This window comes from Barbatula barbatula, assembly GCF_947034865.1.
Source record: "Barbatula barbatula genome assembly, chromosome: 3".
Lineage (NCBI taxonomy): Eukaryota > Metazoa > Chordata > Actinopteri > Cypriniformes > Nemacheilidae > Barbatula > Barbatula barbatula.
Window position 1 is genome coordinate 13,583,981 of NC_136764.1, and position 14,120 is coordinate 13,598,100.

A 14,120-nucleotide genomic window follows, 5' to 3' on the forward strand; every position below is an offset into this window, starting at 1 on the left:
CATACCTGTATATATGACTTTTATATTGTGTTTTGATTAACACAGAGAAATATATTTGGACAAATGTTAGCCATTATCACTTCAGGGACATCATTGACTATTATAGTAGTAGTCAGAGGTGCACTGGAACTATGTTTTACTAAATACTTTAAAATATCTCATTTTGAGTTCAACAAAACAAGACAAAACAATATACTATGATCATTTTCTAATATGGTAGTGGATGATGTACTGAAACTTGCTAACATTCTTCCAAATATCTTTGTGTTCAACAGAACAAAAAATGGATACAGGTTTGAAACAACCTGAAGGTGAGTAAATATGACAGAACGTTTGGGTGAACTATCCCTTTAAAGAAGGAGACCAGCCTTGATAAAAATGGGAATCCAGAGATCTGTATAATAACCCAAATAAAAATATTATTAGCAATAATACTGATAATGATAACAATAATCATAATGAAAATAATAATTGAAGTTAAAGTGAATGAAGGTGTTCCTGTACATTATACAAAGTAGGCCTACCCTTGGGAAAATTAACCATGGTTTTATTAGGCCTATACAAAAAATTTAGATTGATAACCATTTGTATAGGAAACAATGAGTCACTTTCCTAAGTATGAAGAAATACTTGTTGGACACTAATATGAAGGAGCAGGAAGTCTTATTAAAATACACCGTCACCGGAAATGTAGCTATATGTGTATTTATGTCTTTCAGAGGAAAATGACGTATAGACCGAACCTTACGGGCTAGATATAATGAATGTAGATACAGGGGTGTGTTTACATTTGCATTTAAATTGAAGGGTTAAATCAATGGTTTACTGTAGAGCGTTTGAATATGAGAGTTATGACACTCGATCTCGCCGCCGTGTGGTCATGTGGTTCATGGAGCCCTCAGTTCCAAACAAATCCGTGCTGTGCTTTAAATGTATTTTAGACAGATAACCGCAACTTTATTTGCATAATTTTTTGCTAAATATATTAGCGCATTGTGTACACATTGGATACTACGTTGACAATAGCAGCATTCATATGAATAAGATCTATAAATATTAAATAAGTCCACCAACTCGTTAAAATGTATAAAATGCCGTTATTTCACCAACTGTACAGCAAATGCGTTTGGGAGACATTGAAATGAATGGGCTTTAGTGCCGTGTTTGGAACTAATGGTTGCTCCATGACACAAATTACATTCTTCAGACTGTCGTAACTCCGTTTTTCTACTACACTGGTTTACTGTAGATGACGCAATCAAAGGGAAGTGTCAAACAGCCAGTCAGATTTAGCGTGTGTGTTACGTAGTTTACAAGAATCTCCGCATCAGTTTCCTCAGAATCGAATCGAGTAATGGATTTCATGATCAGACTACCTTTCATTTTATACGGTAAAATAGAATTCATTCAAATAATCTATATAATCTAAAGCCTTTTGTATGGACATATATGTTTTATTAAAGACTCCATGTTAAAAGTGTTAGATTTGAGCTCACCTATTAACTTTCGGTTTGGCAGTACTCCAGGTTTTAACATATTGTGTCTTTTCACGGAGATAATGGCAATGTAAACACTGTTTAGTTTCATACTAGTCCGTCTGATGAATAGTAATCGGGATTCAGTGTTGATTTATTGCACACATTTAAGAATGCAGGGTTTTTGGTAGTAGGAAGTCATACTATAGCAGGAAACTTGATGTCAAGCTTGATGTCAAAAGAGGTATAGTCATATATCAAATCAATTCAATTCAAATAGATTTCTATGAAAAAATTTTATCACAATCAGGGTCGTATCCAGGATTTTATACACGGGGTGGCAATGGGGGACCAGAGCACAATGATGGGTGGCAATACCTAAACATATCAATCTAAATTTTCGCATTTGTATTAAAAGGATTAGGAATCTAAAACGATTAGATTATTATTATTAATATTATATTATCCTTTTAGATTCCAAATACATTTTTAAAAGCAGCTTTACAAAGGTCACAAAATAGTGATTTAAAATCTCTCATAATCATATATGAAATAATTCTTCTTTCAGGTCTGTTTCCCAGCACAATTTAATCTAAACTTGTACAAATTTGTATTGTTGCTTCTGAAAGACAACTGCAGAAATTTGAAATAAGTTCATTGCTGAACATAGAACAGTTTTGAAAAGTGAATGTGTTCTGAAATCCATATAGAAAGTTTTAATCTATCTTTCAGGCTACATCATATGTTTAAAAACAGACACATGTATAAAGAATAAGTTTGAATATGCACACAAACGTAAATAGCTGTTTATGACAGACGGATCTATTGAGATCAGATTGACAGATGTAATTCTCACCTTCTAGCCTTTACTAGCATTTGCAGACTCTTTCTCTTCCAGCACGCACTTTATTTATTTTAAACACATGTGATTTCTTACAAATTTTTTTGTACATTACATTAATAGCCGAGTATGGTCAGCGTTGGGGTTTTTAGTGCCGACCCTGTGGAAACGTTTCTGATCACAACTTTGCATTATTGAAAAGCACCTTTTTAGTGAATATTTACATATTAATATAAACAGAAAAGACATTTTGAAAAGCTTAAAATAATGAAATATAAGAAGATATATATATATACAGTATAAGAATAGGAATATGTATGAGAATCAACTCTGCATCTTGAAATCTGCTTTGTGGTGGGAGTTTGGGGCGGGACTACCTATTGGTCAGGGAGTGTGTTTTTGAGAAACCTGCCGGGTAGCAGTCATTATTTTTGCAGGTCTGTTTTGTTCCGCTAGCGGCGCTTAAATCTATTACAGTCATGCTTCACCTCCACTTACTGTGTACATCACTAAACTGTTCTTTAATCTTTAGGAAATCGTTGGGATGGAATTTGGCCGGAATTTTATTAATAAAGTGCTCGGAAAGAAGAAGAAGACAGTCATGGCTTCAGTTATATTACAGGGGCTTGAGGTTCATTTTTACCTACCAGACAAACACCAGATCATTTGTCTAAGTGGTAGGTTTACCGCAGAGGAACTTTGTGTTAAGGCTGCCAAAAAAATGAGTAAGTTAATTTGTGATTTGTTGTAGATCACTGCTGGACACTAAAGAAAAATAAGACTAATGAATGTTGTCTCATTGTTACAGATATATCTCCATTGTGTAGCAGTCTGTTTGCGCTCTATGATGAATCTAGCAAGATTTGGTATCCGCCAAAATACTCCTTTAATATTGATGAGACAACAAGACTGAAACTGAACTATCGCATAAGGTATTCCTCCAGGTCTTTTGTTTTACAGTTTGTGTCAGGTTATGAATATGATAAAGGGAACATTATGACTATGGACTGTACGGAAATGGCTTTTTTGATGTGACGTGACAGTCACATTATGCATATCCTTGATATACAAACATAGCCTGCATATCTTTAATATCTATACATTTATATTGACATACTATACCAATACATTGGGGGACTTATTTATTATCTAAAATTTACCCAGAAAATACATTGTTTTTTTATAATTAAACATTTTTTAAAGGCACTTTGTACCCTATTCATATTTGTGTGGCAGGTTCTATTTCACAAACTGGCATGGGATCAGTAAGACTTCTCCTCCAGTATTTAGACATCATCTCAAAAGTGATGCAGGATCTGCCGGCACAGCTGTTCTGGATATACCTTCACTGGAGTACCTCTACGCACAGGTACTGTGGCACAGTTCACACTATGCACTCGTTGCATGAAAACATGGCACAGTGTCAAACAAACCGTTTTTTATATTTCAGAGTCAGTGTGACTTTTATAGTGGCCTGGCACCATTGCGGGAGGCTCATGATGAGAGCGATGTGCAGCAGATAGAGAATGAGTGTTTGGGGATGGCTGTAATGGCCATTTCCCATCATGGCATTGAAAAGGATATTGCCGTCTCTGAACTTCTTAAAAACTTTGAGTGAGTTTTTAGTTAATTAAATGCAAGATCATTCTAGAGAATAAACATTCCCTAACCATTCCTATACAATGATAATATTTTATGGTGGTTGCAGGTTTGTGCACAGCCTACTCACTATAAAGAAAAACAAACATTTTCAAAAAACATTATTACAGATGTAATATAAAATCTGTATGCGTGTAATAAAGTTGGGCCTTGTTTTATAGGTACAAGAACTACATTCCCAGAGCTCTGTACAAGTCCATGCGACAGAGGAACATTCTCACCCAGCTACGCATTTCCCACGTCTTTAAATTGTTTCTTAAGGAATTTAACGAGAACACAGTTAAAGGCAAGAACATCCATACTCATGACTTGAAGGTCAAATATATATCCACTTTAGAGACTTTAACTAAGCACTTTGGTCAGGAGGTGTTTCAGCCCTCCTCCCTGATCATACTTGAAAACGAGGAGTTGCTCACAGATTCCAGCTGGGAGGCTGGGGTTCAGCATGAGATCCTGGTGTCAGGAATCTCAGGAATTCATTGGCGGAAAGTCTCCACGAAGGTAAGAAGGCTTCAGATGCACAATAACAACATGCATCAGTTCTCTAATCTGACATTTGTTTGTTTTTAAAGACGTCTTTAGATCAGTGGAAGCGCAAATCGAAACGAGGTCAAAAAGACACCAAGAAACAGAGTATAACACCAAACCGTGACGTAGGAGAGGACAAATGGACATTATTCTCAGACTTTCATGAGATTATGCACATTGTCATCAAATGCTCTGTGGTCTCAATCTACAGACAGGATGACAGAAAGATGGTGAGATTTTCTGTGAAATGAGTCAACTATCAAGCTATCAGATCTGGGTTGTGTACTTCATTGCTTCTCACTATAAATGTTTGATTTTATTATAGGAACTGTGCTTAGCTTCCCATGGGGAGGCTTTGTCCTTTGCCAGCCTTGTAGACGGATACTTCAGACTGAGAGTAGATGCACATCATTTCCTGTGCAGGGATGTGGCACCTATCTTGATGGAAATGAACATACAAGAGGGCTGTCATGGACCAATCAAGTTAGTACTTCATATACAGTAAACACACGTATGATCCTTGTGGAAATATTACACAATATTCGAATGACATTGAAGAAGATCAATAGAAAGATGCTATGTGTTGTCTCTCAGTTCTGAATATACCATCCACAAGCTTAAACAGGAAGGTTATGAGGAGGGCATGTACCTGTTGCACTGGAGCAGTTTTGACTATGATCATATTCTCATGACAGTCATCTGCAAAGAGGTACAAATACACTTTTACTCTTCATACTTTTGTTTCAGGTTTGGTTGATATTTTTTTTATCAAATGTAGAATCAAGGAAGATTTTTATACATGTACTGTATGTTTACAATACAGTTACAATACGGTGGATCCAGATTGTATTTGGACACTACATTTAATAATAATAAAACATTTATAGCTATAGAGCTCAAGTGCACTTGCTTTGATATTTTGTTTACATTTCTATGTACTGTACATGCATAGGTCTTTGTACAAATATGGTTTGGGACATACAGCAGCCGAAAAATTAAGAGACACAATCAGCATTTCTAGTTTTGTGTTAATTTCAGTCCAATTGTCTGTTGAATTTCAACAAAAAGAAACCTCAGGAATGACATACAGTAGAGTCATTCAACAGCAATGGTCTCATAATTTTTTCTGCAGCTGTATATAGTATATGAAAACAGATGTATGTAATAATTCAAATATAGATCAAATGCAACATATTTATATAAATTTTTACTCTGAATAATTGAATTAAATCAAATACATTCTAGAGGGATAACGGAACCACCAAAACCTTCAAGAACTTTCAGATCACAGTGCATCCACAGGGCTTCCAAATGACTGGGACAGATGTAGTGAAGCCCACTCTCAGAGAGCTGACGGACCACCTGTCCGGACAGTGTCTCACCACAGATAACACCCGCCTGAGACTTGAACGTGGATGCCCACCACAACCAAGAGGTAGTGGATTTAGAGATTATCATTAGAGCTGACATACTGATGTAGGTGCAAATAGCCCAAAGTTTATCACCTTGATCGTCTTTCAAAAGTTTAAACTCTCCTGTGCAAAAGCTTGATGTTTCTGCACAGGAAGTCTCTTCGATACCTGGAGGAAGTTATTTGTTAGTCCTCCCATCAATCTCAGTGTTACTCTCTGGGCTGGCAAGTGCATATCAGATGACACAGAGAACCAAAGATCTGATGAAAAGGCCTATTGCAAAGTACTTTCTTGATCTGGAAAACTAACCTGATTAGCTGGTTTTGCATTAAATGCATTTACTATGTTAATATCATCAATAGTGATTGATCTTTACAATATATCTCCAAGGAACAGTACATCTAAACCCATAGTAATGCATGATAAACATCAATATATATTTTTTAATTATTCATTTTGCTTACTTCCAGAGCTTTCAAACCTCATCATTAAAAGTAGTCAAGACTCACCTCCTTCTTTCTTTGAGAATTTTGTCTTTATCCCCAAAGACCACATCACCCAGGTTGGAAAAACTAAATAATAATGAATTAATGAAATAATGAAAAAATGAAAACTAAACCTGTTTGGATACCTTTTTTGTATTCAGGTTTTTGTCATACTTACAATAATCAGACTGACTTAATCTGCTTCCCAGAAATATCAGTTTTATTAATGCTGGTGTTTGTAATACAGGAGACACACCTGGGTCAGGGCACTCACACTAACATCTACGCTGGGAAGCTGAAGTTAAAGAATGACGATGATGGAGGATTTACAAGCTGTGAGGAGGTCAGTGTGGTTCTGAAGGAGCTAGGGGCAGGATCCAAGGACATTTCCGTAAGTGATAAGCACACTTATGTTACACAAGTATAAGTATACGGATATGTAACTGCTGTCACAAACACCGCTCTGCTTTTTTTAGGCCTTTTTGGACACAGTGAGCATAATGCAGCAAATATCCCATAAACACATGGTTCTGATGTATGGAATATGCATGCACAGCATGGACAGTAAGTGTACCTTTTCAACAGGGAGAAAATCAGACATTAACTGTCAGAGTTAAATAATTCATAAGATCAGAGTCATATGGCAGTAAGCATATATTCTCCAGGCATGTTACTTTAAAGGGATAGTTCACCGAAACATTTCTGTCATCATATACTCAGAATGTTGTCATTTCCAACCTGTATGACTTTCTTCTGCAGAACACAAAAATAAGATAATTTGAAGAATGGCGGTACCCATTCACTTCTATTGTATGGACACAAAACCAATGCAACTGAATGGTTTGTTTAGTTACCAAGAGTCTTTAAATTATTTTTGGGTGAACTATCCCTTTCCTGTTGCTCAGTGGTAAGAGCATTGCATTAACAAAGGTTGTGGGTTCGATCCCAGGGGATTGCAGATACCTATGTAAAATGTATAGGATTGTTCAATGTAAGTCGCTTTGAATAAAAGCGTCTGCCAAATGCCTAAATGTAAACTTGCATAGATGATTTTTTCCTTTTCTGAAGAAAATGTCGATAGTACTTGCCCATTAGGGTGTTGTGTATGGTTGCATAGAAAATTTATTCAGGGGAGAGAATGATAATTTTGAGCAAACCTGTGAATGCCAAGATGATGAAGTTATCATGGCTCATGCTTTGTTTTGTTAGTCATAATGGTAGAAGAGTTCATTCAGCACGGCCCTTTGGACGTGTTCATGAGAAAGCATCGCCTGGACCTCACACCCGACTGGAAGTTTCAAGTCGCAGAGCAACTTGCCAGTGTCCTGAGTTATTTGGTGAGACATTTAAAATGTATTTCTACCTGTGAAACTTTTTACTTGTTTCTCAGGAAAACCGTACACGAGGAAGGGATTCCACTTTGAATATAATGCTACTTAATGTAATCTTTACATGCAGTATTTAAAGTTCTTCTTCACTTCAGGATTTAATGGGATCTGGTGTTTCTTTCTCATCATGTTATGCAGGAGGATAAGAAGCTAACCCATGGCTACGTCTGCGCAAAGAATGTTCTGTTAAAGCGGGGTGGTCTAATGGAACAGGCTGGTCCATTCATTAAACTGAGCGACCCTGGAGTGGTCATCACTGTGCTCAAGGAAGCAGGTAACACACATATGTACATATTCTGTATGTTTGACCTGTGTTGTATTTCAATGGCTTTCGTAACCATAAATTATACTTTAATATGTTAAAGTGTCATTTATACATTAATATGTTTCTCTTACAAGGTATAGTAGGAGAGGCATTAATGTGTTCAAAATGCAAATACTGTAGTCTAGTGAATGTTTGCAATGAAAACTTAATTGGATTAAAAACAGCATTTTGTTGTAAGAAATGAACACGTATTACATTTGATACTACGATGGCTGTCTATGTGCATTTGATGCATTACATTTTCACATGGCATCGACCTAACAGGGAAAGTTCAATGCATTTTGCACCCCTTGTGACAGTCAATCAATGTTGACGGTTCTAAAACAATGATTTTTTCATTACTCACTTTCATCACGTTTCTGTGGATAGAGCGCATTGACAGGATCCCATGGATGGCCCCGGAGTGTGTTGATAATCCCAAAGCACTGAGCATTGCAGCAGACAAATGGGGCTTTGGGACCACCCTATGGGAAATCTGCTACAATGGAGAGCTGCCGCTGTGTGACAAGAAACTCTCAGAGGTGATTAACTCTTCCTGGATCGGCTACTGTAATAAGGAAATGAAAAATGAGTTTCCATTACTGCTGTGTTATTAAAATTCTACCACAAACATAGTATCATTTTAATATCATTATATATGATACATTATTGTGTGTGCGATTAGAAAGAGAGATTCTACAAGGTGTTTGGCAGACTGGTCACTCCCAGCATCAGTGAACTGGCTGATCTAATCACTCAGTGTATGAATTATGACCCCAGGAAGAGACCGTTCTTTAGAGCTGTAGTGCGAGAGCTGGACCGGATCAAAGAGCAGCGGGAGCAGGGTATCCATCACATCAATCAAATATAACATAAAGTATTTTTTAAAGGATAATAACATATTATGTAAAGTACTAAATATGATAAACACAAATTTTCAATTTACAGAACTTGTATCTGGAGTAATTCCTCCACAGGAGACTGACCCTGCAGATTTCAAGAGGAGATTCCTCAAGAAACTCAGAAAACTTGGAGAGGTACTGGATTTGTTGTGTACCGTCTAAATGACTAAAAAGCTAAGCAGACATTGCATTCCATACCAATCCTTTGAATCTTGTGCAGGGTAACTTTGGAACGGTGGAGCTATGTCTGTACGACCCTTATGGAGATCAGACGGGTGAGCTGGTCGCCGTCAAATCCCTGAAATCAGAAAATGAGAGTGACAATCTGAGGAGAGAGATCAACACCATTAGAAACCTCTTTCATGAGAACATTGTCAAATACAAAGGCATCTGCAAAGAAGAGGGTGAGTTGGGAATGCACGCACACGGAATGCATGTACACACAATGCACTTTTTGCTGTATACCACGGTTATACAGCGGGGAAAATAAGTATTTGACACATCAGCATTTTTGTCAGTAAGGGGATTTTAAAGTGGGCTGTTGCCTAAAAATTTCCACCAGATGTAGCCATCAAGCCAAAGAAATCAGAACATTTAAGTATACAAGTTGAGTCATAATAAATAAAGTGTGGCTGGCATAGACGAGACTGACACAGTACTTCAAACTTTTGGTGTCTGGCGATCGTCACTTGCTGGCCTCTATGAAAGGCCCAAAAGCACACATTAGTCATTCAGCTCTCCTTGGAGAACAAGCTCACCCTTTCCTCTTCTTCCTCTGCTTATAAAGGGTGAGCTTGATAGGGACCAGGTGGTGACGATCCGCAGTTGGGGCGGCTTGATTTCGCTGTTGCCTTGGTGACGCTGATTGGCCACTGGCCTCGCTGTAGATCGACGTAATCTTATCGGTGAAAAGCATTTTGATGGGAATGGTTATAGGCGCATTTCCAGAATGCTGAATGTTCCTGTGAGCACTGTGGGGGCCATTATCCGGAAATGGAAAAAGCATCAGTTCACCATAAATCGGCCACGATCAGGTGCTCCTTGTAAGATCCCTGTCCGAGGAGTCCAAAGAATAATCAGGAAAGTTCTCCAAGAGCCAAGAGCAGAACTTCAGGAAGACCTTGCATCAGCAGGTACTGTTGTTTTAAAGAAAACTATAAGCAATGCACTGAACCGAGTGGCATCCATGCACGCTCACCATGCAAGACTCCATTGCTGAAAAAAAGCATGTTGAGGCTTGGTTAAAGTTTGCGAAAGAGCATTTGGAGAAGCCTGTGGTTTATTGGGAGACTATAGTATGGTCAGATGAAAGCAAAATTGAACTTTTTGGCTGTCATGCTACACACCATGTTTGGAGAAGAAATGGCACTGCCCACCACCCCAAGAACACCATACCAACAGTTAACTTTGGGGGTGGAAGCATCATGGTTTGGGTCTCCTTTTTAGCAAGGGGTACTGGCAGACTTCATATTATTGAAGGCAGGATAAATGGAGAAATGTACCGGGATGTTCTGGATAAAAATCTGCTGCCATCTAACAGAAAGCTGAAAATGAAAAGAGGGTGGACATTTCAACAAGACAATGATCCCAAACACAAGGCCAAGGACACAATGAAGTGGTTTCAAAGAAAGAAAATCAAGCCGCTTGAATGTCCCAGTCAATCACCTGACCTAAATCCCATAGAAAATCTATGGAGAGAACTGAAGATCCAAGTTAATAAAAGAGGCCCAAGGAACGTTCAAGATTTAAAGGCTTTTCTACAAAGAATTAAATAAAGTGTGTTCAATACTTCTTCCCTGTGTCATTTCACTTTATTTATTATGACTCAACTTGTATACTTAAATGTTCTGATTTCTTTGTATGAATTCAATATTTGGCTTGATGGTTACATTCTAAGCCCAGTTAGAAATCCCCTTACTGATAAAAATGCTGATGTGTCAAATACTTATTTTCCCAGCTGTATATATATATATATATATATATATATATATATATATACACAAACTTATTGCTTGTTCTAAATGTGTGTTACTCAGGAGGGATGAACATTAAGCTCATTATGGAATACTTGCCTGCCGGTAGTTTGAAAGATTACCTGCCCCGCAAAAAATCCACCATCAAACTGAAGAGACTGCTGCTATATGCTCTTCAAATATGTCAGGTAATATATTCAAGTACAACAGCTCCTTTTTTCCACCTAATCGTTTTACTAATACGTTACTTGGAGCTAGAATCTGTAAATTTAAGGTGCAGTGCATTAATGTATCTAGACAAATATATTCATATTCGTGTACCTTTTTTTGTGTGTTTATCAGGGTATGGAGTACCTGGGATCTCAAAACTACATCCACAGAGACCTGGCAGCGAGAAACGTGTTAGTGGAGAACGAGTCTCTGGTGAAGATCGGAGACTTCGGTCTGACTAAAAGCATCAAAGAAGATAAGGACTATTATACCGTGACTGAGGAACAGGACAGTCCTGTGTACTGGTAAAGGGTCATTCATTTCTTTCAACATTTGATGTTCTATGGCACATTTTACGAATATGACGCACTTTAATATACCATGACTTTTCACATAATTTGTACCTCTATTTTTGAGCTATAATCCAACATAAACAATCCTTTCATTAAACTTTGTAAACAATATATCCAAAGTGTACTTTACACCACTTGTTAAGAAGATAAACTGGGTCAACTGAACATTGGTTGTGTGTTCTGTGTAGGTACGCTCCTGAATGTCTGATCAGTCGTAAATTCTACAAAGCGTCTGATGTTTGGTCGTTTGGGGTCACGTTATATGAGCTTATGACCTATTGTGACCGTGAGATCAGCCCTCCTCGGGTAAGAAACTTGAGAAGCCCAGTACTGTTTATTAAAAACACAAGGGTTAAAAGTTTCACTTTTGACAATCATTGTGACCGATTTCCTATCCTAACTCTTGTCGATTTGTGATTTCGCTGAATCTGACTTTTTCTCTGACAGATTTTCTTAGAGAAGATCGGCCCCTCTCATGGGCAGATGACCATGGCTAGACTTGTGAAAACTCTGGAGGAAGGATGGAGAATGCCGTGCCCTCAGCTCTGCCCTGATATGGTAAGCTCTGTTGAATGTGTTTGCTTAGCAAAGTCAAAAGAGCAGTTTGTAAAAACCAAATTCAAATATGTGTACAGTTAAACATCTCTATCACAGTTACACTATACATTAAACATTGTTTAGGAAACAAATTAAGTCCTACATTCAATAACAGTTATTTTATAATAAGTACAATCCGTAGGTAGAGAACAGAAAATGTTATCACATTGCATTCAAACAATTAGAGTTCACATGGTGGTGTTAAACAGATGTGCTCTCTCTGGCTGCAGGTATACTCTCTGATGTACAGGTGCTGGAGTCATGCCCCAGATGACCGAATGCACTTCAAGGATCTGATACAAGAGTTTGAGTTTCTCCACTCTAGAGAAAATATCTAGCCTCTTTCCATCAGATCACCGATCTAAACTAGATTCAGTCATCCTTCAGATGATTATGTTCTGATATTGCAGTTTTGTGGAATATCACCGTTGTTTTATTATATAATTAGGGTATATTAATTATATAAACTTCAATACATACTATGTCTGACAGTGCGGAAAGGTTGCTAAATTCATTACTGGTCAGAGGTTTAGGATTACTGAAATGTTTCTCTTGAGCTTAATAAACCTCATGATCTGAAAAAGATAAAACATTTCAGTTTAGTTTTGTAGACAAAAAAAATTATTTGTAGGCAAAGTTTCTTTTAATTACAATGTAATACATACACAATGTAATACAAACAATACAGTGTTTTTTATATCATGAGCTCAGTATAAATTTTCCTAATTTTTTTTAATGAAGCATCCCAGTGTGAGATCTCAAGAAGTTTGTTTTATAGTTTACATTTGTGTTATTCCACAGATTTAATAAGTTTACTATTATTTAATGTTGTGGACAAAAATAAGTTTACTATTATTTTAAGTTGTGGACAAAATTGTTAATGGTAAGTGGTCCTAAACTTTTGACCGGCAGTACTGTATACTGTATGTCCAATATGACATGGTGCATTATTGCATTTATAAACCTTGTTGCTTAACCTGTAAGATGATTAATAACTATGCTTAATTAATAGTGATGAATACCTATTACTATAAATGTATTTTCACACTTTTTAGACCAATCTTTATCTAGGAATATCTGAAGTACCTAAAGCCGTTTTCAGTGGTTCAAATGTTGCATGTTACTTTCCATTCAAAACATTTCTAATTATTCATCTACCTCTATGCCACAAAACAGACAGTATTCATACTGCATGTATTTCTAGGTTTCTAGCTTTCTGGGTACTTTCCACATTGTATTTAATAAAACCAAATCCTAAAAAGTGCTATTGATTGGTTTATCCCTCATAAAATTAATATAATGTTGCCTGAGGTGGAAGATACTCATAGAAGATTTTTAAATGCATGCAGATCTTGTACAGTTTTTATACGGAGTGCGGTAATACGGCAAATACAGAGTATTTACAGTAAATTGTTTTATAAAGATGCTTTTACCAAATGCGGCTTTCTAATGGAGTTCATGTTTTTACTGCACTTCTACTGTACAATAGTATACTCTTTCATCATTGTGTCTTTAATTATTTTAAAAATATGTGCTATTTTGCTTAATAAACTGTAAAATCTTAAAATGCGGATTGGGTGAATTATTTCTGTTATTGAAACAATTTTTAGACCAAAGGATTTATAGATTATAAACCTCAGTGTATCATCCAATATGTTGAACACTAAGTTTTAACTTGTGTTTCAATGAATAAATGTGATTTTATAAACAAATGAAGGTTGAGTTCATAGATCATCCAATTCTTTCAAAGAGAGAGAGTGGGTCCATTTCACCAGCTCATCCATTTCTTGCTCCCAGTGTTCCAACCCATCTGGGTCCTGAACAGGAATCTTGGGAGTCAGCAGCTCTACTTGGTGACACACAAATGGGACGGTTGTTGCGTTTTTTACAGAAAGGAGGCGAAATCTATGAATAATATAACGAGTGAGACCTCACCTGGAGCTTTGCATTGCATATAGAGCCTTCTCATGTTTTCCACGCGCTTCTGTTTCCT

The 14,120-nt window shown here is 36.9% G+C and overlaps 1 protein-coding gene across 1 annotated transcript; it reads left to right on the plus strand.

The window, feature by feature from the left end:
* The first annotated feature begins 1,285 nt into the window (after positions 1-1,285).
* Positions 1,286-13,832, plus strand: LOC306892046 (tyrosine-protein kinase JAK1-like). The gene is made up of 24 exons (XM_079452775.1): positions 1,286-1,391; positions 2,849-3,041; positions 3,125-3,248; positions 3,553-3,685; positions 3,767-3,930; positions 4,137-4,476; positions 4,548-4,733; positions 4,829-4,986; positions 5,098-5,212; positions 5,749-5,938; positions 6,386-6,477; positions 6,648-6,791; positions 6,877-6,964; positions 7,610-7,737; positions 7,927-8,062; positions 8,483-8,634; positions 8,778-8,937; positions 9,041-9,129; positions 9,215-9,398; positions 11,031-11,155; positions 11,310-11,482; positions 11,719-11,836; positions 11,978-12,088; positions 12,358-13,832. The coding sequence occupies exons 2-24, from the start codon at positions 2,861-2,863 to the stop codon at positions 12,463-12,465; spliced, it is 3,399 nt and encodes a 1,132-aa protein (XP_079308901.1). The 5' UTR covers positions 1,286-1,391; positions 2,849-2,860; the 3' UTR covers positions 12,466-13,832.
* The last annotated feature ends 288 nt before the right edge of the window (positions 13,833-14,120 follow it).